At 48.5% G+C, this 23,969-nt stretch overlaps 1 protein-coding gene across 15 annotated transcripts in view; it reads left to right on the top strand.

Moving 5' to 3' along the window:
- The window catches only part of BLTP1 (bridge-like lipid transfer protein family member 1), a 1,831,302-nt gene that overhangs the window by 1,054,285 nt on the left and 753,048 nt on the right, over positions 1-23,969 (top strand). For all 15 annotated transcript variants that reach the window (XM_086962202.1, XM_086962209.1, XM_086962198.1 and 12 more), the window contains one exon: positions 15,960-16,201. In XM_086962202.1, coding sequence (XP_086818328.1) covers positions 15,960-16,201 — 242 coding nt within the window. The remainder of the gene's footprint in view (positions 1-15,959; positions 16,202-23,969) is intronic.

The raw sequence follows: 23,969 nt of genomic DNA, 5'->3' as shown, positions 1-23,969 counted from the left end.
TCCCAGGCCTCCAGGAAGTGTCCTGATAAAAGGGCCAGTAAACCTATTGGAAATCAACCAAAGATAACAACAAAATTTAGCTACATAAAGCACGCCGGATCAACGGTCTTTTCTAGCAACAAGAACCTCACTGGGCTCCCAATCCCCCTAAGCCCACTGGTGATCATCTCTAAGGGCGGCACAGCAAACGAGGCATTAAGGACTTCCCAATGCAGTTACATGTCAACCACTGCTTCCACCAAACCGCTAACGGCAGTTCGAACCGCGTTCAGGGGGAGCCAGTAAGGAAGACCGCTTAAGACTGAGAGCGTGTCGCCACAACTCTGCTCCATCCGGATTCGCCATATCCATTTCCAGTGTTGCCCTCAACACACAGGAAACTGATACAGAACCAGCGGTAGAAAAAACCAGCACTTTATAAAACTTTAATCAAATGCCTCCTATTCTTAAAATCTTAAAGCGGAACGATCACTCATATACATCCGAAGGGATTATGATTGCCGAGGAGCGTACTAGCCGGCGTCTCACCGCGTCTCCTGAAACCCCTTCCCGTTTTGACGGAGGAGCATGAACCAGTTTATTTCTAAAAAACCTGCTATCCTGGAATAAAGAGATACGGATAGCGTTTCAAGCACCTACCGTAATTAAAGCCACAGTTTTGTCACGGACCACGCTTTTTCTGGCCGCCTTAGACAACACCCTCCTTGCCTTCCTACCAGGAATCAGCCCCACCAACCCCTCCACCTTCCCTTCTCGTCCTGACGAAGACCCGCGCAGTAAGGATCTACAACTCCTGGGTCAAAACGTAGACATCTATCTACACCACGAACTCCTAACATTAGCATGATATATACAGCAGATTAGGAGTTTCTTCTGCTATAAAAATGTTTTGATGTATGCTTATTTTATTTGACCTCTCGTATGGGGATCAATTGCATTTATGATTTACACTCGTGGATTTATGCATATGAGAATTTGATCAGTGATGTACAACTATCTAAAATGTTTTTTTCCCCTGCACCTTTCCCCTTTTCCCTGTGGGCGCATTGAATTTGTGTATACTAGTATCTATTCTCTGATCATTGAATGGTTATAACGGTGCAGTGAAAATAAAAAACACTCTGCACCCAAATTTGTTTTGGATCAATTTAACTAAATATTGTGAGAATCAATAATTGATTTTGTGCTTGGTCTGGGACCCCTTTATATATATATCGACTATTTACCCAGGTCCCACTGACTACATGGGTCTAACCCAATTATCTACAACATGCGGTGCTGTTGAGTCGTTTCTTAACTCCTCTGTGGATGAGGTCCTTTGTATGTTTATAACTTGTAATAAACAAGTCAACTCATCATCTACGATTTCTCTCTTCATTATTACACTGCCCAAGGTGGTTACGGCCTTTCACATCGGGCAGTCCATCACCTTGCCCACCTTCTTTCCGCCTCCGCATCCCTCGAAAGAGGAAGAGAGGCTTCACCGCCTGGACCCAAAACGTGCGCTCTCCTTCTACCTTGATCGCACACGCCAGTTCCGGGTGGACGACCAGCTCTTTGTTAGTTATGTGGGCGCGAAGAAGGGACGGGCGGTGCACAAACGGATCATCTCTTGGTGGGTCGTGTTGTGCATCAAGGTCAGTTACTCCTTGGCTAGAAAGGAGCCCCCTGTTGGGCTGAGGGCCCACTACACTCGGGCCACAGCGTCTACTAATGCCCTGGGTCCGGGAGTCCCCTTGCAGTACATCTGTCAGGCAGCAACGTGGGCCTCGCTGCACACGTTTTCTAGACACTACTGCCTGGACAGCCAAGTCCGGAGAGATGGCTTTTTCGGCCGTTCCGTTCTCCAGGACTTTCTGGTGTGATCTTGGTTCGCAGACCCACCACCGGGGTTGGTATTGCCGAGGTATCTATTCTAAGGTAAGGAACCTAACACTAACCTGTTTCTTTCAGATGCACAGGTTACTTACCTTCAGTAATGATATATCTGTAAGAAACAGTAGTTAGTGTTAGATTCCTTACCGCCCCATACATTCTCCCCGTTCTGCGAACTGATATCTAGGGTTAAGGTCATCCCTTTCAGAGCCCTAGTTTCATGGCAACAGTGTCTGTCTCTGTCATGGCTCTGCGTTTCTGGCGCGGAAAGCTATGTACAAGAACTGACGTCAGCGCGCGAAGGCGGCGTCTAAGTACTCCGACGTCATCCCGGCGACGCCGACCGCGGACGCGGAGCTGCAGACGACACCTACCAACGCGCAGGGGAACTGCTACGCAAAACTTTCCGGATCCAGTCTGACGCCTGGGGATATTCTTAGGTAAGGAATCTAACACTAACTACTGTTTCTTACAGATATATCGTTACCGAAGGTAAGTAACTTGTGCGTTACGGTGAAGGGGGTGTGGGACAGACGACACATTACCTTCATTAGGGTATATGCACCCCCCAGGCTGAAAAGACAAAAACTAGAGAAACTAGCGATAGTCCTGCTGGAAGCGGGATCTGACACGCACATTATTGGGTGGGACTTCAACGATGTAATGGACCCCACAATGAATCACAGCCCTAAGGAGACACCACTCAAACAGTTCACGGACCCACTGGCACTCACGGACATATGGCGCAGGCGACATACTCAGACCGTAGCATATTCCTTCTACTTGGGTGCGCACAAAGCCTATTTCACGACTGTATTACATATTGGCCCCGGCTGGAGAATTAGGAGAGATACACAAGGTGCAATATTTGGCAAGAGGCCTCTCAGATCACTCGCCCCTGTGGCTTACAGCGGGCACTCGACCGCAGCGTCCAGTAGGGGAATGGAAACTCAGTCCGTATTAAGAGACCCTCAGGTTGCTTCAGAAATTAGTGTGGACTCTGCACTTTACTTTAGTGAGAACGTTTGGTCAGTGGACTCTATTACACTGCGGGAGGCCTACAAAACGGTATTGCGAGACAGGGCCCAAAACATCATAGCCCAGAAAAAACAAAAACAGGCTGAGCAGATTGCAGGGCTTGAATCCAAATTGCTAAAGTAAGAAACACAGGCTGGTGCTAGTAGCAAACCCTCATTGATGTGCAAACTGCAACTTCTCCAACAGGAATATTTTGCGTTGGCCAGAAAGGATGCGGAACACTCGCTGCAAGCCATGCACCAACGATTATATGATGCAGGGGACAAGACGGGATGCTTGCTTACATGGCTCAGTAAGAAAGAGTAAGAAAGCAGATGGGTGGCCCAGATACAGACTGAAGCAGGCCAGACTCACGATGCCCCCATAGCGATTGCCAATACATTTGCGGAATATTATGAAAACCTTTACACATGATTTGACCTGGCAGGACCAGCACTGATACTGGCCTACCTTCGGCGCACGCAATTCCCAAAGCTGACGGATAGCGAGTCACAGACACTAGACGAAAAAGTCACTAAGGAAGAAATTGTAACAGCCATTGGCCAGCTGAATACTGGCAAGGTCTCGGGTCCTAATGGACTCCCCCCAGAAGTTTTTAAACAGAACGTGACACTCTCTAGCCCACACCTTCTCCAATTATACTTGGAGGCACACGAGACGGGTAGTCTTCCTAGAGATCTGAGGACAGCCACAGTCGTGGTGATTGCCAAGGAGGGTAGACCACCACAGAAGTGTAGCTCGTATAGACCCATCTCCCTGATTAATATGGAAACCAAAATACTGGCTAGGATTTTAGCTGACAGACTAGCCGGGGTGATTTCGGGTCTCATCCATCAGGGCCAATCTGGCTTTATGCCTAAGAGTCCGACGAGGCTCAATCTCCAGAGGCTGCATAATTGGCTAGCGGTGGCAACCACTCAGGAAAACCCACATTTCATCCTGTCTCTAGATGACAAAAAGGTGTTTGATACCATCCACTGGTCATTCCTTATGTCAGGTTAGAAGACTTCGGATTTGGCCCGGCATTCTGACGATGAATTGCTGTTCTCTATGAAAGACCTCTGGCCAGAGGTAGAGTCAACGGTGTGGTGTCAAGGGAATTCTCGATCGTCTCCTCTACTTTTTGCTCTGGTTCTGGAACCTCTTACGTGTGTCATTTGAGCACACCCAAAGATAACAGGAATTCGGGATCCAGGGTAAGAGGGTTCGGACGAGCACATTTCATTATATGCTCACAACATACTGATGTACGTCACGGCCCTGGAGCAGTCAATCCCTAATATAATGGACAGTTGTGAACCATACAGAGCACATGCGGGATACGCAATTAACTGGGAGAAATCTTGCCTTATCCAGTGGGCAGGGGTTGTGGGTGTGAAGTGTGCCAAAGTAGGCTCCAGCTAGCCCCAGATGGCATAAAGTACCTGGGCATCTATGTCACGATGAACGCAGCGGTGGCACTGGGTACACAGGGAATTCCGAGCGGATATGGACAGGTGGCGGGCATTATCGCTGACCATACTGGGCAGGGCTGCGCTCTATAAAATGATAGTGCTCCCGAAGTTTTTGTTTGTTCTGCAAAACACGTACCAAAGGATCCCGGAGGGGAACCGGAGAGACGTGCAACCACAGTTATACCGTTTACCACTGCTGAAAGCACACATTGGTGATGTATTATCACCAAAGCATCTTCACTTTCTTGATGAGAATTGTTTCTGTACTACAACTATGAAAAATGTCAATACATTGTTTTTTTTAAACAAAAAAACTATGCAAAGTTGGTTCTGGTTCGGTGTCATCCCTCCTGGGAATGTGTTGAGTGGCAGACCATCATATAAGTGCAGCGTTTGAGCTTCCAATACTTGGGAGTCCACGTTGCACTCCATCCTTAATCTTATGGAAAGGTGAAGATGGACCTGAAAAGGTGGCAAACCCTCTCGCTCAATGTTTTGTGTAGGATTGCTCTCTATAAAATGATGATACTACCAAAGTTTTTATATCTTTTTCAAAACTTCCTGCAGTTGATACCCCGACAGTGGCCCATGGAGATGGGCTCCTTGGAGACGTCATTTCTCTGGCACAAGTCCAGACCTCGACTGAGTCTTGCAAGATGGTAACTGCACCATATGATGTCTGTTTGGGCATGGCTAATCTGTACCTTTACTACTTGGCATTTCAGGTCCTGGTTATAAATGATTGGCTTAATCGGGGCGATCAGACCCAGTGTATAAGGTGGAACTGGCCATGCTGAGGTTTGAGGTTGTGCTTGGGAATGCTTTACTGCACCAGAATCCCTAAGAATCTACCAGATGTAACTCAAATGATCTTCTCAGCGGGTGTGCTGTTCTATGACACTCTGGTTGGAACTCCATACTCACTCAACAAACCCCCTTGTGAAGGGGAAGGTAGCTACGTGAAACAACTGGCCAGGAGGGATGAACTCCTTGGGATACTATAGGCATTTCCATGCTGGGGAATGTTTAGCCTGGCACCTGAATATGTTCCTTTCAGGAACTTCAGTCAACCAATGCCCTATCTCACACACAGTTTCATTAATACCTTCATTTGCGGCACACAATGAGAGCACACATTCCCTGGGCTCAACCCTCCCATAATTCAGTCTCCTAGAGGTTAAACTCTTGATGAATGCTCTGTCAAACTGGGGGATTTTCCAGATCTACCGCTTATTGGTCACTAACATTTTTGACACACCTGCGGAGTCAATAGGAGGAATGGGTAGGACCATTGGAGGATGACGACTGATGTGATGCATCAATGGCCCCCCGTAGTATCATGATTTCCTCTAGGCTAAGGCTGGTGCAGACATAGTACCTTCACTGTACCTACCTCAAACCCATTGCCTCCACAAGGCACACCTCCTTCCTAGCCCGACATGCTTCAGCTGTCCATATGCTCCTGCAAATTTCTATCATGTGGTCTGGACTTCTCCTATTATTGTGAACTATTGGACTGCAGTGGCTGAAGAATTATCGGGGTGCTGGGCTGTGTAACTCTCGCCTAGGTCGCTCCTCCTCGTTATCTTTGACGGGACTGAGCGCATGGGGGCTGATCGAGCACTACTTTGGGTAGCCACTACGGTGTCTAAAAGAGATATTGCATGTAGATAGAAATCTGCATTTGGTGTCTGTGTCGTGGAGTGGACGGGTGTGCCCAGCAGGAAAAAACCTGTATATGAAGCCAGAGATTGCTCCAAAAATCATACAAAGATCTGAAGTTTCCCCCCAATGTTCTTATTGTGAACTTACTGCTGTTGTGTATGAAAAACGGTGTTATGATTTTCTTTTCTGATGACAAGCGACAGCTGGAAGTGGTATGGATAATTTTGTTGTCAAAAACAATAAAATTGTCTTATAATAAATAATCGAGGCATTTGAGCTGTAGATTGTATACTTGTGCTTATCTGGTGTTTTGGCTCGGATGTTTGCAATTTGTTTTTGTCTATAGTCACGAGGTAGGTGACTCCTCCTTAGGATGATAGTGCGCATGGGCATCGACTCCATCTCCAGATTGTTTTTTTCTGCCATCGGGTTCGGATGTGATTTGCTGTTCTCCGGGTCGATGTCGGTTTCGAACCCCCTTCGACGCGCAATGCCTCTCCACTCAACAGTATTGTCTCGATCGCGCTTCTCTTTCTTCGTGCATCTTTGAAAACAAATTCCTCAACCTCGATCTTTGATGCGGGCCGTTGGGCCTATCCGCACCGACCACTCCTGCAGTCAATGGAAAGGACTCCTTTCAAAAATTGCCTTGGGTGTGGTGCGAAGTTCCCACACACGGACTTGCACGAGGTTTGTAATCTCTGCCTCTCCCCGGAGCACGAAGACTACAACTGCGAGGCCTGTGCACCGTTCAGGTCGAAGAAAACCATCCGTGACCGTCGGGCTCGAAATGTCTAGCGGAAGCAGCTTGATTCCGGACATCTTCGGAGCAGATCCCAATGTCCAGCCAGAGCAACAAGATGAAGAAGACATCTCCGAGGCCTCCAAATGGTTTTTAGGTATGAGCCTCGAACGCAGTAATGTTATTTTATGGGAAAAACATATCACTGCATAGATATACTTGCAAATGTTTTTGGAGGGTGCCAAGGTCCAAGAAATCACCAGCAGTTCAGTTTTACCTACCCTGGTGAGTCTGGGTGATGAGGTGCTGGTTGCATTTGTAGCCTCAAGTGCTGCACGTTATTCTATGGAAGAAGTACCTGCAAAAGAAAGGCTGCAAGTTGGGACTTGAGTACAAGTTCGGCAGAACCCAAAGGGGTGTTCAGCTCTTGAATGCAGGGACACGGTTGGTATGCATGAGCCCGGGCTGGGGGGTTTGGGTGCAGAGGTGTTTTGTCTGGCGGGTTGTTGTAGTTGGAGGCCTTCACTTGGATTTTGTGACCTGGAGAGGGAGAGCAAACACAGGGCAGCAGTGCCATCCTCAAAGAAGGTCTTTGGGATACTTAAGTCCCTCAACAGCAGGTCAGTGTTGGCATTGGTTGTGTTCAGACTCGACACACAACAAGCCTTAGTAAATGCAAGGGCTCCGGTACCCAAGGTATTTGTGCTGAGTGGCTCCTGGAGGAGTCAGTTTCTCAAGACTTGGTGAAAGGGATGGGTCTGACCTCCTGGACTCAAGACAACCTCTTCCTGCTGAGTTGCTCTCTCAGTGGGCCCGATGGGCAGCAAGAGGAAGTACAGAGTCAATGCAGTTGGTGTCTGCAGATTCAGGGAAACAGCTCCTCCACCCCAAGGGAGTTGCTGCTTGGTTGTGAAAGGGGAGAACAGTCCTCCAAGGGTTTGGGGAGAGGGTTCAGCTTCTGGACGAGTCAGTCTTTGTGATTGTTGTGGTGCAAGCAGACAGACAGGGCTTGCAGATAATCTTGATGCAGGACCTCTGTTTTTGTAACCTTGGCATATCTTTATCCTTCCTTAGGTTCCCAGTAGTCACATATGAGCTCTTGATGTTAGGGTAATCCCTAAATACTGAATTTAGGGGTGTTTAGGAGAGTGTGAATGGTAGTAGCCATCCTCTATATGACCACTTCCTATGGGGAGTGGGTGTATTCCTGACCAGAGTTCCTAGTTTCACCAATTTCAAAGTGGTGAAACCCTTTCTCTGCTGTCCACTTCAGATGGCCCACTTCAGGGATGTGCCTAGCCTAGCCTGTAAATGTGACCCGCCTTCTGACTAATTTCCCGCCTTCTCTGCTAAGGGAAGAGGGCCCAGGTCTGGGGAGAAGCCATGGTCGCTTATGCAAGGCGGTAGAGGCTTTGAAGTATCTGTCCTTAATATGTTGATTTCACTAGCCATCCTCCTGGAGGAAGTATGAATACCTTTCTCCGGAGCAGGCATGGTTTCTGGCTTCTGAGCGTGCAGGCTGTCACCTACAGGGGGTCAGAAACTTGTCTGTGGTGGCAGGCTGGACGATACCAGGCAGCCTGCACACTAGAGGAATAGTAGGTTTTCAGGGGGCACATCTAAGGTGCCCTCTGGGTGCATGTCACAACCTGATACTGGCATCAGTATAGATTTATGGAGACGGGTGTTCAATACCAAACACCATTGGTTTCAGTGCAGCCATCAGTACCTGGTTAACTTGTAATTACCAGTGCCCAGTCCATACCTGTAACATGGCTGCCTGATCACTTGCAATGCCCTAATAATGGTTCTAGGCATCACAGGGGCATACCTGCTCCTGCAAATATGCCCTCACATGGATGATAATGCACCCAGCCTTGGGGCTCTAAGGCCTGCTGTAGGGGTGATTTACATATGAGGCATAAAGTGTATTTGCACGTTGCACACAAGGAGTGTGCAATGTCGCCTTTTAGAAGGGCTTGCACCCTTTCATGCATCCAGCAGTGGCAGTCTGTCTGCCGTTTTTGTGGGGGTCCCTTTGGGTGGTAGAATACATGCTGCAGCCCAAAGGGGACCTCTTTAGTAACCAGGCCCTGGGCACCGTAGGTAACATTTACCAGAAGCTTATAGGGGTGCTAAAGTCTTAGCCAATTAAGTTACAATTGAACACATGTACAGTTTTTAGGGAAAGCGCACTGGCACTGGGGCCAGTTTAACAGGGACCAAGTGCACATCCACTCAAGAACATAAGTACCAGTGGTCAAAAAATGGAGGGTGACCATGCTGAAAAGGGCACTTTCCCACAGCAGGGGTCCGTGGATGCTCCAGGGTGGATGGAGTTCATGATGGTTGTGGTGCCCTGTGTGGTGAGCTGTTCCTATGCGGTGAGCAGAGGATTATGGGTGCCGACCGTTTGCATGAGGAGGCTGTGGAGGATTGTAGGTTGGAGTTTGAAGATACTGTAGATGTTGGAGATCTTGTTGTAGAACTAGTTCTCCAGGGTGTTGCAGAGTTCCTGGGATCGGATGATCAAGTTCTCAGTGGCTTACGGGCAGTAGAGTTCTGACAATGTTGAAGAGGTCCTTGCTGTGGTTGGTGCTCGCTTCGATGCGTTCTACTACGGCATGTTTTTGTGTCTTTTAGGAGGCGTTGATGGTAATTGATTAGGGCTGATTTGAAGTGACTCAGTCTGAGGGAGCCTTGCTGCTGCACCATCATCTCTCTAGATGTTTGCAGTTGCATTTCATGATCCTGAGTTCTGGTGTACACCAACTGGCTTGTTTGATGGATCTACTGGACTTGGAGGGTTTGATAGGGGTGACTTTGTCAGCGCATTTGGTGATCCAGGTAGAAAGGTTCTCAACAGCCTGTTTGTGGTTGGTTGCAGGGTCGGGAAGGTTGTTGTTGAGAGCGTCCGTCCTTTAGGTCTCTTGTCACTTTGTTCCAGCTGCGGTGCAAAGAGCTTGGGGTCTTGGAAGTGGTTTATGGTGCACCTGTGATGGTAAAGTAGACAATGGTGTGGTCGGTCAAGGTGAGTTCGGTGACATGGCTGTGCCTAACTCTGTCGCTAGCAGTGAAGATTGGGTCAAGTTTGTGTCCTGACCTGTGTGTGTGGTTTACTGACCAGTTTGGTGAAGACAATATTGATATCCAGGAGGTTGACGGTTTTAGTGTCTTAGGGGTCGTCGAGGTAGAAGTTGAGGTCATCGAGTAAGTGTTTAGAGTCAGTGGTGAGTGGGGCAATTAATTTTGAAATGGCATGCAGAAGCCAGGCATGGGGGTCTGTATGTGAGGGTGCCTCTGATGATCGTTCTGCCATTGGTTTGGAGTTTCAAGTTGACGTGCTTCATGATGGGTGTAGGGTTGTCTTTCGTGGTGGTGCAACAGATGGTTTCTCTGTGGATGATGACAATACTGCCTCTGTGTTTGTTGGTGCTGTCCCAGTGTATAATCTTTTATCCATTGGGCGTTGCAGTGGTGATATCGGGGGTGGCAGAGACATTGAGCCTAGCCTCAGTTATGAAGACGACGTCGGAGTGAGGATTGTGATGTTGTCCCAGATTTCAGTGGCATGCTTGCAGAGTGATAGGGCATTGAACAGCAGCCAGTGGAGTGTGTTTATGGTGGTCGTGCTCAGTTAGGCGAGTGTGGTGAAGGATTCTGTTAGGGCAGGAGGTGCTGAGTTGCAAGCGAAGAGCCACTGGCAGCAGGTGATAGGTCCTACCATTGATCAAAGAGATGAAAGGCAGCAGCAGTTGTTGCAGCATCTGGGTTACAGGGCTCGGAGTTCTTTGAAGGAGTATCTGTGGGTGGCTGGAAGGTTTGGGTTCCTGGCACTGGGCATGGTCCAGGCACGGTTAGGTGCAGAAGGGAGAGCCAAACACCAGAAAAGCAGATTCCACAAAGACAAAAAGGTAAGTACCCCAAAAGATCTCTGACCTCAACAGAACCACAGATGATGGTGATCTTTCCTTAGCCCCAACCAGCTGCTTCAGCAGTCTTCAGCCTAGCACCATTGTCTCTGCTTCCACTGCCTCGGAATCCAACCTACCTTGAGTTCCCTTATCCAAGTAGAGAATCTTCCTCAAAGCCTTCAGGCCAAAGGGACCTGTAGAGGTGCCATTTTAACTGCTCCTCCTTCATGCCTCAGGCCAATTCGCCAACTATGGTTCCAGTGACACACATCCAGCACCGCAGAGAAAGGCACAGGCAACTCTTCCTCCTTCAGTGACATTGGCTCAGCCACTGATTACGATCTTGTATCTACAACCTCCACATAGGTCAGAAAGGGAGGCATAATGCCTTTGTGAGGAACAGCATTACAGAGAAGAACACATTCCACTGTATGAAGAGACCCTTTGTGTTCCCTTTAGCAGATATACAAGTAACATGGAGGTGAACATCCTCTTCTTCTCTCAGACACGTACGAAGACCTAGGTGACACCAGTGAGGTAGATTCCTTCTTGAAATTGGTAATGTGTCGCCCCTTCTGGGCCTCATCGACCAGAAGTGGTCCCTACCATACAGTAGTCAGAAAGCAGTCTTGGAACTACCTCTCCCATCAGTAAAATTCAATTTAATATTCATACTGAAGTTCCCCAACCAATGCCTCATATAGCAGAAACAATCCTGCCTTTCACTGAAGCTCTCTTTGAGCCAGTTTTAGCTGCTTGGGATTGACTGCTGTGAACAGGACCACAACTAGACAATACCGAAGTTCTCCTGGTGCCCTCTCCTTCCTTTCAATTCATCCCTCACTGGAAAGTGTGGTAGTTAAAGCCTCTTGCTGCACTAAGTTCTCCCCTTGAGCTTTTCCTCCCGGCTGACGGATAGGGAATCTAAAAACTGAAGGCTGTGGGTCCGAAAATATTCACTGCAGGTATTTTAGCAGGCAAAGTCTCCAATGCTACCTGTCTTCTAGCTGCTATGCCCATGCCCTCTGGGACATGGCTAACATGGTGATGCTCAATACATGAGAACACATGTGGGGACATTTAACCCAGTTGATAAAAGATGGTACGGCAACTTCCTGTCAGATTATCCAACCTGTCTTGGATTTGATGGACTCTGTGTCAGAGCCAGTGGATTTTCAGTATCCTGTTTGACTTCATACCTGGCTCAGAACATCAGGCATCTCCTCAGATGTCAAGACTATCCTCATTGGCTTACACTTTGGTGGGTTGAAGTTGTTTGGTGAAAAGGCTTATCTGCATTGGAGAGCTTCAAGACAAGTTGGGCTACTGCATGATTCCTGGGACAGCCACCTCAGCATGTCTACAAGCAGTTTTGTAAATCTCAAGGGTTCGCATGCAGCTTCAGCTTTCATCAGCTACAACCTTAGCAGTCTCAAGAACCTGTGTTCCTTCAATATAGAGGTCATGGAAAGGGTCGAGGCGGTCTCCCACAACAATCATCTTCTCCCAAGCCCCCAGGAAGCTGCTCTAGTTTGCCTTTGTTGACTACAGGTGCGAGGTCTCATGAACCTTTTACAATCCTAGAACGCCATAACCTCGGACCAGTGAGTTCTTCAGATGATAGAAAGAGGGTTTGCCCTACCCTCATACCAGACTCATCCTCCCTTCATGATTTTGTCAAACAGAACACCATATAATCATTCTCAAGCTGGACATGTTATTGAAATCAGTGGTAACATTGGTGCCAAAGCAGAAAATTGGATGCTAATCTCTATACTTCTTTTATGCAAGGAGGACAGTAGTCTTCATTCAATTGTTGACATCATGGTCTTGATTCTCTTTCTCCAAAAAGACAAATTCAAGATGATCGCTTTTGCTAAAGTTCTTTTGGCTCTTGAAGCAGGGAACTGGATGGTGTCTTTAAACTTTCAGGAAACATTTCCATATTCCAATCCTGCAGTTTAACAGAAGGTACCTTCGTTTTGTGGTGGGGTCCAGTCTCATTACCAGTTTGTGAGCCTTCCTTTTGTCCTAACCTCGGCTCCTCAAATCTTTACCAAGGGGATGGCAGTGGTGGCAGCACATCTCAGACAATCTAGAATTCTGGTATTCCATGTCTGGACGACTGGCACCTGAAGGCATGCTCGCCAAGGGTAGTGTTGCACAAATTGCAGTTGTCGTCATCTCTGCTGTGCCAACTGGGTTTCAATCTACATCTCCTAATCTCACCTGAAGCCTTCTAAGCTCCTTGTGTTCATAGGGGCAGTACTGGACCTCCTCCAGGTATTAAGTACATTCAATCTATGATCCCCTTGTTTCAGGAAACGGCACAGGTTCAAGTCCTGTCAGTCTTACACCTGGTCAGACTGCTAGCTTTTTGCTTCCTCCTAGCATGCACACTGGCACATGATGGCTCTGCAGTGGTTCTTTCACCGACGGAGGATCCAGCATGGATGGGGGAAGGGGGATCTGTTGGATACCATTATGAACTCCTTGGACACCACAGCAGATGTAGCCTAATGGAGTGTGGAGGAGAACCTGGCATCGGGCTTGTCCATCCAACCTCCTCGGTCTGTGGCCATGGTTGTGCAGGATCCCTCAACTCAAGTGAAAGGTGTTCAGCCAGAGAAACTGAAAATCAGAAGCCTCTGGTCTCCCGAGGAGCTGTTGCATTACACCAGTCTGAGGGTGATTTGACGGGCTCTCAAGGCATTCCATGCTTTCTTTTTCCGGCTGATCCATCCGTATTTTGACAGACAACACAACTGGGATGTGATGTGTAAATAATCAGGGAGGAGTGAGGTGTTAACTTCTCTGTTGGGAAGTGCCGAGTCTCATGTCTGTTGAACCAGCTCAGACTTCAACTTGTTGTGAACCATCTTGCGGGCTCTCTGAACATCAGAGCCAGCAGGCTCAGAAGGCTTCTTCTTTCAGATCACAAGTGGCGTCTCCACCCACAGGTGGTTCAATTCCCTTTGCTCAGTAGGGGGCCCCACACGTGAACCTATTAGCCACCTGCACTAACATGCGTCACCCACTGTTTTATACCCTCCAGCATCCACTGCCAAGGGCCTCAGGGATGTGTTTCGGTTGAAGTGGAATTTTCCTTACTACACTTTTCGTCCCAAATTCTTATTCCTCATTTCTCTGGAAAGCTCACCAAGACTTCCCCAAGTCATTCTGATCACACCGAATTTGGCGAGAAGGGTGTGGTATGAATTCGGCACCTTTGTTGATGTTTCCTTCTACTCAGTGTGTACCTTCTCTCCCAGTTGGAGGGACAAGTTGGCACCCCACCTCGAGCTTCCACCTTTATGACTGGAGATTGAGCAGGAACATTTCACTTCTTTACAGCTACCCTCAGCTGTTCTAAATGTTATTGTGTCTGCTCATCTTTCCATCAAGATGGTGTATTCTGGGAGTTGTAACAAGTTTGTCACTTAGTGTGCCGAGAACAGTGTAGCTCCCGTTAACTTTTGTTAATCTGACATCCTCAGGTTCACTGTCTTGATAGCTCAGCATGGTTGTGCTGTGGACATTGTCATGGGATACCTGGCGGCCTTGTTGACTTTCTTCTGTCTTCCAAATCAACCATCCCCATTTGAAGGCACTCATACTGGAGGTTTCTCCGAAAGGTCTGCAAATGCATTCCCGCCGCTCCAATAATTATTTCTCAATTGGATTGTAATTTGGTCTTAACTTTTTTGAGGGGGATTCCATTTTAAACACTTCACAGTTGCCAGTTATAGTTATTAACTTTTAAAACTTATTTGTTGTTTTGCTAACTTCGGCAAGCTGAGTCAACAAGTTCCAAGCACTAAGTGTTCACCTCCTTTTACTTGTTTTTACCCTGACAAGTTGGTCTTTCAAATCAGAAAAGCTTTCCTCTCCAAGGTAGTGACTCAATTCAATCGGGTCAGTTCAATACCTTTTCTTCCTTTTATCCACCTCTGCACCCCATGAGGGAGGCGGAGAGGTTACACGGTTGGACTCATAAAAAGCAGTCAATTTCTATACTACCACAGTGAAAGAGAAAAGCTATACAAAAGAGTACATTAGCTTGATGGATCAATCTGGGTATTAGGATGTGCTATGTTCTAGACCATACATATTGACCAGAGGTTATCAGGGCTCATTCCACCAGGGTACAGTCTTCCACGTCAACATTGGCTACAGGAGTTCCTGTAGCAGAGATCTGCATAGTGGCAACATAGGTGTCCTTTCATACTTTTGTTCATCATTTCTGCTTTTCTGCCTAGTCTTTGAAGTGTGACAAGACTGCCTTTTTACACAGTATGTCCATGAGGACTTCCTTGTATAACCCCCTTCAAGACTCTCTTCCAAACGTTGCATCAGGAATCAATAACATCAAATTCAAGGTTGCTAGTAATGGCAGTCTCTATAATCTTACTCTATTGCATAATCCTGTCTGTTGCCAGCTGATCTATTCTTTGTGGTCTAAATTGTCAGGAAAGTGAGACCTTCTGGCAGATAACATTTTGATAACCCGCAGGTTCTGTTTGCCAGGGTCATGCAGCATAACAGCATTCCTGACTTTTTCTAATGCTCATTTTCCTCATCACGTTCATTCACAGTCACTGCAGGTGAACAAATAAATCGGTCTGCTTAACCATCTTCTCCCTATCCTCCATATCCCCATAGTATTGCTTAAAATGACAGTACAGCGTATTTATTGCCTGATATCTCTTTGGTGTTGATTTACAGTTAATACTCTGTAGTCAATTCTTACCTTGCGTTACCTTTTGTCAAATTGATATCCATTTTGCATGGTGTATGGTTTGATTGATCAGTGATAGGAGGACAGAAGGTTAGAAGTAAGTATGACAATAGTGTTAATGAGCACTTGGCTAGATGTTAATTAAGAGAAGAGTGTATGCTGTAGTTGGTTATTGAGGCATAGTTTGAAGTCGTTGATGACACTCTGGTCTTCTCTTTTCCTATCCCCTCTCATTGCCAACAAACACACATTTCTGAGTGTCTCACTGCCTTTAGACAAGTCTCTTAGGCTGAACTCCTTCAAAATGTAGTTCTTCTTCTCCACTCCACTCCCCATCGTCCTCTTCACTAAGCTGTCTCTTCTTTCCAAGTGACATAATGATTTTCTCCTGCTTGGTGTAATTTTTATTTTTTCGAGGTGTATGAAAACATTTGTCATTGCCACCGCAGAATAACAACAAATACGAAACATTAAGAAATATTAATGATATTGTTTTCAAGTAGTTTTAATTTTTGTCTCCTTCCAACATGCAGGTGCACAAACAAGATTTAATTTTGAACTGCCAAATCACAGGCTGCACTTTACCTCAAAAGTCTCATCAACAGACATGTCAACAATTCCTCCTTCCGCAAGCCTCACTTTACCTCCAGTTACCATGTCAGGGAAATATATCATGGAAGAGCATGACAGCTATTCAGATCAGCCATGGACCATGGATGACCTGACCGCAAAACAAAGCTATCTGCATGGAAATTATTTGCGTTGTGTAGCAGAGGTAAGATAATCCTACTTTGTTTAGGTGCTTAAAATTCTTAAATAATTGCAATGGGTTGGAAGCTGCCTCTGTATATACTATTTAATGTGCACAGAGTCCAGTGGATCCCCAGAGATATAATGGAGACTAAATTAAACAAACTCTAACAGCTCTATTTGTGGTGGTGTCGTCAAGCAGTTAAGCTTATCAGGAGGGTGTTGTAAGAATGTATTGTGTTCACTAAATCAAGTCTTATGGCACACATTCAGAGACAGAATCCAGACCAATTTGGCAAGTATAAAAAGGCATATTTATGTTCTATTTCTAGAACCAAGCAGGACTTGGCACAGGTAAGTAGCATATCCTTTTCAAATGCAATTGTAATTGAAATGGTATTGGTTACATGATTGTATTTGCTTTTAAAACAGTTAAAACACATAGGATTTACTTTAGAGAACTTTTACATTACTTTTTAGTTACTTTTACTACTCTGTGTGAAATGCCTAGTTATCACACCGTTGGTCTTACAAATCACAGGTAAGTGCAACAGTTTTTGGTTCAAGGAAAATAAAGTCTCAATGTCATTCCTTTCAATGTCTTGTTGAATCTTTCAACAAGCACATTGGTGTGTGGGTGATGAGGTGTGGTAAAGTTGTAGACCACTCCACACTCATCCAATATGTGTGTCTAATATGCGGGTATGAAGTTGAAATCTTAGTCTGATACTACCCCTTAGGAAACCCTACCCTGGTGAAGACACCAATGAGGGCCTTGGCTACTGCAGCGGCTGTAGTAGACCTGTGGGTAATGGCTTCAGGATACCTGGTAGCATGATCCATGACTACCAGTATATTTTTTTTTCCTGAGGCTGTTGGAGGTACAAGTGGACCCACTATATCCACACCTACCCTTTCAAAGGAAACCACAACCACTGGTAGTGGAATTAAGGGGGCCTTTGACTGTCCACCTGTTTTGCCACTGGCTTGACAGGTGACACAGGAGCCTACAAACTCCTTCACTTTTTGGGACTTCTGGGACCATTAAAAGTGGGTGACAAGTGTTTCCCAAGTTTTTGTTGTGGCTAGATGTCCAACTAGGGGGATTTCATGGGCCAAGGCGAGCAGGAACATTCTATACAACTGATGCACTACCGCTCTCCTATTGGCACCAGGTTTTGGGTCTCTGACTTTAGTGTGAAGGAGTCCCTCCTCCCAATAGACCCTGTTGAAGCCACTGACATATCCCTGCTCCTGTGAAGCAGAACTGCTGCCAAAGGCCCAGCTGTTTCCTAGAGGGTTCTCCTGGGCCATGAGCTCTACCTCATAAGGTTCTAGTTCCATGGCCGCAGTTCTTTCTGGGGCTGACAAGTCCTCTCTCTGAGGAGAGGAGTCCTGATCTTTTTGCTGTGTGGAAGTTGTTTCACTAGTCTTCCTACCTTTCCTCTTGGGAGGTTGAGCCATCATTACAGGCTCCAACTCTCCTTTTTCATCCTGTGCTCTGCATTGTGCTCTTGTTTTCACACACACTATATCGGGATTTGCTGCATGTGTCTTTCTCTCAGCCCTTGCTGAGGTCTCCAGATCCTTTCCAAGCAGACAGGCAGCTGTGAGTTTTGGAGAGACCACTGCCTGTTTCAGGCCAGTAGCCCCTTGTCAGTCTAATGTCACCATAGCCATGGCATGGTTAGTAGTGACACTTTCAGCATTGGTAACTGGATAGGTTTTTCCAGTCCGGTATTGCTCTGGGAAAACCAGTATCTCTCTCACCATAGTGACACTGACACCTGTATCCCTCAGCGTTTGTATTCTGTTCCCTTCACTAAAGGGTATCATAGATATATTTTTTTTAATTAGGAAGCCAGAAGCCAAAGCGGTTAACCCTCCCTCCACTTCAGTGTGAACCCTGATTTACACAGGGCACACTGTTGAACCCATCTGGAGATTTGCCACACCAGTAGGAACTGGAGGAGGACTAGGGACATGCTTGTTGGGTCAGGTAGGATCTCCAGTTCGATGTCCCTTCTTGTTATATTGGAAACACCAGGCGTTAGCAGGATTGAAGTTTTTCCCCTTATACCTACAAGTGGGCTGGGAAAAGTTCTTGGGCCCACCCCCCTGAACAGGATTTTATGGTCTTTAGAGAATCTTGTGTTTTATCTTTGGGCTTCTCAACCTCTTTCCTGTTGGGGGGGTTTTGTAACCCCTTTCTTTTGGTCATCCCCAATGGTTGCGTTGGTCACCCCCTGCCTTGACTCAGTGGTCCACCTTCTTTCCTAATTCTTGGGGAGAAATTTGACCTAGATCTACCAGATACTGATGCAACTTTTCATTGATGCAGTTACTTAAAATGTGCTCCTGCATAAACAAATTATAAAGTCCCTCATAATCCTGCACTTTACTTACAGTCAATCAGCCACCTAGTGTCTTTACTGAGTAGTCTACAAATTCCAACCAGGACTGACTCTGGGATTTCTGAGCCCCCCCCCCCCCCCCCGAATTTAATTCCGTACCCCTCAGTTGTGAGTCCAAATCCCTCAATCAGGGTACCCTTCATGAGTTCATAAGACTTCGCTTCTGCCTTAATGTTAAGGCTCTGGAGTTAACAGTGAACAGTTCCCAAAGGAGCGCCTATCAGTGAGTTTTCTCACTTGCCTGGCTCCACAAGTGCTCCCAAAGGCTGTGAACCATTTGGTGATATCCTCACCATCCTCAAATTTAGGGACAATCCCTCTAGGGATTATAGGGTCATAAGACCCATCCTTCTCTTTGTTGTTTAAATTGCTGCCACCATTGATGGTTCCTATGCCCATCTCTGCGCTTTTTTTTTCTAGAGCTAGGAGCCTAGTCTCTAATTTTAGTCTTTTGGCCAACCTTGCTAAAAGGTTGTCCTTTTCGAAGAAATTGTCTTCACTATCTTGTACAAAGTCTGCCCTACCTCTGTGGGCTCTAGGCCCTCTACTCCCTGGCCTGGAGGTCAGGGGACAAAAAGTCCCCATCCTCCCTGAGTAGTTGAGGTGGTGGATTAAGGGCCTTATTATCCTCCCTACTGGCCCCATCTACCTGGAGATCCTCTTTCAGTAGTGGGGTGGACCCTTGTATGCCCTACCAGAAACTCCATGGGTTGTGCTCTGTAGGGTTGGACCCGGTTATTATATTTTTTTGCTTTACAGAGAAACCTTAACTCTTTAACCTCTAGGCTGGAGTAAAGGGTGAGGTTGAGCTCCTCAGCCATCTTCTCTGGGTTGCTCATTGTTTTACTAAAGCGGGGTTCTTTTTAGAAGACCTACACAAAAAGATCGAAGTACTTTCCCTCTAACTTCAGTGAGTTTACATTTTCTACCAAATGCTACAGAGACTTAATACAAGACCATAACAAGACTTTTAGAGATTTGGAAAATAGTCAATAAACAAAATGAGTTGTACTAAAGTCAAGTTTTGGATTCTTGTTGTGTGATCAGGTATTGACTAAGTTAGTCCAATAAATGCAAAGTTTTAGACCCCACCACTGATCCACCAATGTAGGAAGCTGACTCTGTATATGCTACACTAAAGTAAGGTATAGTCTGCGCAGAGCCCAGTGGATCCCCAGAGGTAACAGAGTCTAAATTAGACAAACACTAACATTGTGGTAATGTGGTTGAGCTGTTAGGCTTATCAGGAGAGTGTGTTAAGCATTTATTTTGTTCATTCAATTAAGTCTGATGGTACACATTCAGAGACAGAATCCAGACCAATTAGGTAAGTATAAAAAGGTATTTTTACGTTTTATTTCTAGAACCAAGCAGGACTTGTCACGGAAAAGTAGGATATGCTTTTCAAATTCAAACCTTTAGCATATTTGCAGGTGTCATTGAAATGGAATTCGTTTTAGGTTTGTATTTGCTTTTAAAACAGTTAAATAAAATAGGAATTACTTTAGAGTACTGTCAGATTTCTTTTTAGCTACTTTACTGCTTGGGTGATATTCCTAAATACCACACTGTGGGTCTTACAAAACACAGATAAGTACAACAGTTTTTTGTTCAAGGACAGTTTCGTTGGTTTTCATACAAAAAGTCAGTTCAACTCTTAGAATGTTTTTGGAACAAATATCATAATATTGGTTCCTATGGGGGAAAAATGTTAACGATTTGCAGGTAAGTAGAGTACCTGCAAGGATCGCTTTTTGGGGGTTAGAAATAAGGTTCCCCAAGGTTCAGTTAGGCACTCAAATCACCACCAGCAGCACTAGGGCGGTCGGGTGCAGAATGCGGAGTCCCAATGTTAGCCAATAGTGCTAGGGGGTGTAGGTTAGGGGCTGCTTACGAGCTGCTTATGGTTGTGGGAGCAAAGATCCTGATGTTTGGATCAGCACAGCAGCTGCAACACCAGCGGCACGGAGGCGGCCGGATGCAGAGTGCCAAGAAGATGTCGGTAACCTGTGATTATCCGTTTCGAAGAAAGTGCTGCAGGCTTGGTCAAGGAGTATTCCTGAGGGAGAACACGGGCAGGAGGGTAATTGGTGTTCTTTGGGGATGCATGGACACCGTCAATTGGGCCACCCAAGGCCATGGGGCATCTGGTGCAGGGGTGTCTTTAGACGTCAGATCTTACCAGATCCGGTCGCTGGGACCCCTCAGGTTGAGGCTGCAGATGCCAGTCTGAAGCTAAGAGGTAGGTCAGGGATCACCAGATCCCAGGTCAGGATCTCTGTGGAGACCTCCTTATGGTGTTGGGCTACTCTAACTCAGGCTGTGGGCGTTTGGTGCAGATTGTTGCAGAATTGCAGAGCCGCCTGGATCTGGGTTCTGTGTTGGTGTCTTTTGTTGAGCAGATCCATAGCTCACGGGAGACCGAGTCTGTTGGATGAAGACAGGGCTGGTCCTCCGGGATCTTGATGGCTTCTGGCTGCTGGACATGCCTGGGTTTCGCTGTGAACAGGTTGGAGTCAGGACCTTTCCAGGGGTGTGCAGGTTGGGACCAATACGTCCTTTGCTTGCGGTGAGTGCACCCCCTATTATGCCACCCTCCAGTGGGAGGGGCGCATGAGCCTCTCTCTAATTAGCTGTGTCACCTCATCTTCAGGATTAAAGGGACTGAGATGTGTGCTTCACCTTCCTTCCCCCACCTGAGGGGTGGGGTTGGCAAAGGTGGGGACACCTCTTTTCCTCACCTTGTGTTCCTCACCTTGTTTTCCCACTGATTCTCCCGCCCAAAGTGGGGGTCGGACCCAGTGAGAGCCAGTTACCGAGGGCAGCAAAAGGCAGGGTCAACTCACAAAGGTGACAAGCCTTCGAAGCTTCCCCTTTGTGGTCCCAGCCCATCATGAGGGAGGAGGCATGGGGGCGTGGCTTGACACGCGATGCTGCAGGACGTGCCTGGGTAGAGCTCCGGTTTGAGCCTTCCTATACCGGGCCATTTCTCCGTCAATTCTGCCGCTGCAGCCCCGAAACTGCGGGCGGACCTTCCCATGACCCACGGGCACAAGCTGCGCGAATTTAGAGGAACTTGGACACGGGGCTCCGCACCGTGATTTCCCGGATGCCAGCTGCCGCCCGAGCTTAGACCTTGCCGGGAGGCGGGATCACGCGAGGCCGCGGCTTCACTCCCCTGTGAGTGCCCCGTGGGGGGGCCTGCTGGTAGCGGCGCGGAGACGGAGGCGCCGAACGACTACCTGACACCCGCCTACAGGCTGGGGACCGCCTGGGGCCCTGCTGGCTTTTTGAGGACTTTGGAGGCGGGGCTCTGCACCGCGACCTGCCGAGAGACTGTGGCCGCCCGGCCGTAGACCCTGCCGGGTAGAGGAATCACGAGAGGCCGGGGCTTCACCTTCCTGAGGAGGCCCCGTGAGGGAGATTATCGGAGGGAACGCGGCGGCGGAGGCTCCGCGCAACTGCCCGACACTACCCGGGCCCATCGGCGGACCGGAGACCACCTGGAGCCCTACAGGCAACCCGAAGAGGCACACTAGCGGGGCCCAGCAACGCACAACTTGGAGGCTGCCCCCAGACTGGCCCACACGGGCGGGCCGCCCGACTCCCGGCATCTACGATCAGTGTGACCGCGAGTACTGACGCGGTGCCTGGTGGACCTGGCCCCGAGCTACTGCCCACGGCCTCTACGGCTGCGACGCCGGGCGGTCCGGCCCGACTGCCGCGCCGCTGCCCCGGGGCGACTCCCTGACGACGTTGGAGTGGAGACGGTGGCGGAGGCCTGCTGCGGGGCGGAAACAGACGCTGCCTCGGGACTGAAGGTAGGGCGGGAGGTCCGTGCCTGCCCCTGAGACACGCCACATAGCCCGGCGCCCCGCCTGCTCGGACACTTGTAGTAGCCAGACTGCTTCTCTGGACCGTGCACCTGGCGGACTAGGCGACGTCCACCATCGGAACCAGGCGGCGCAACACGTGGCCGCAGCCCCTGCTGGGAGGCACACTTAACAGTACTTGGAGCGCCTGGAACGCACTCAGACCCAATGAACCTGAGGGTAATGAATGATTGGCCTGAATAACCTGACCTGGCCCTACTGCACTCCCCCCCCACCGCCCTGCTGATCGGACCGCTCCGACTGCGCCCCTAACCCGAGTTGGCCCTACGGGGGTCGGAGGAGGACGGAAGAGGCGCCCGCCCGGAGTGAGCCGGGGGCGCACATACCGGACCTTTGACCTGTGGAGCCGAGGAGACCGTTCCTCGCTGCCGGGGGCGCCCCCGGGGCCCTCCCGACACACAGGCGCTGCCCCACGGCTGTGACACAGGTCCTCTGAGAAGCTGCCGCGCTCGCTGTGCGAAAGGGGAGCAGCAACTGCATAGGGACCTGGCCCTCCCCGTCGCCCTTCCGCCGTTGCACCAGACCCGGACACTCGGCCCCTCACGGAGACAGGAGGGTCGACGACACAAGCACTGCCTGGCTCATGTCTGGAGGCGTGAAAACACGTACCGGAGCAGGCAACACGCAAACGAAGGGGAAGCAGACGAAGACGACGGCCAAGATGGATGCGGACCAGGTGGCGTCGAAGCTTGACAGTGTCCTAGCCGCCATGGAACGCATGGAAAACTCACTCCAGCAGACACGCACCTCCCTGGAGGCTAGGATAGATGGAGTGGCTATAGATCTCACCCACCTCAGGGCCGACCACAAGAAGCTACAGGACCGCACTTCGGCGCTGGAAGGCACAATGGCAACTGTTGAGCCCAAGGTCACACAGGTGGACAGGCAAGTACAAGATCTCCTAAACAGAGTGGAGTTCCTGGAGGACCGGGCGGAGGATGCGGAAGGAAGGGCGCGACGAAATAACATTCGCCTAGTGGGTATTCCGGAGAAGTGGGAAGGGACGGACCCAGCCCGACATGTGGAAGACTGGTTGAGAGATCTGCTGCCGGAAGGTACACTTTCGTCTTACTTTGTGGTGGAGAGAGCCCATCGTGTTCCCACGAGACCCCTGCCCCCTGGCTCCAATCCTAGACCATTCATCCTTCGCGTCCTCAACTACAGGGACCGCGACGCCATACTTCGTGAAGCCAGGAAGATGGGAGACGTTACCATTGAGAACGCCACTGTGATGTTCTTCCCGGACTACACAGTGCAGGTCCAGAGACAGAGACACAACTTCCTGGCGGTGAAAAAGCGACTGCGCCAAGTGAACCTGAAATATTCGCTCCTATTCCCTGCCAAACTGAGAGTGGTGGCACAGGACAAAACGCACTTCTTCACGAGTCCCGATGAAGTGGAGGCCTGGCTGGATGGGGGTATGCCTGAGGCTCCGCGGAGAGCGCAGGGGACCTCTACCATGGAGAAGACCCGAGGACCTCGACGT

Source organism: Lissotriton vulgaris, chromosome 3_1 (genome assembly GCF_964263255.1).
Source record: "Lissotriton vulgaris chromosome 3_1, aLisVul1.2, whole genome shotgun sequence".
NCBI classification, from domain to species: Eukaryota; Metazoa; Chordata; class Amphibia; order Caudata; family Salamandridae; genus Lissotriton; species Lissotriton vulgaris.
Note: the sequence above shows the minus strand (reverse complement) of the source record. Positions and strands in the feature narration are given on the sequence as shown.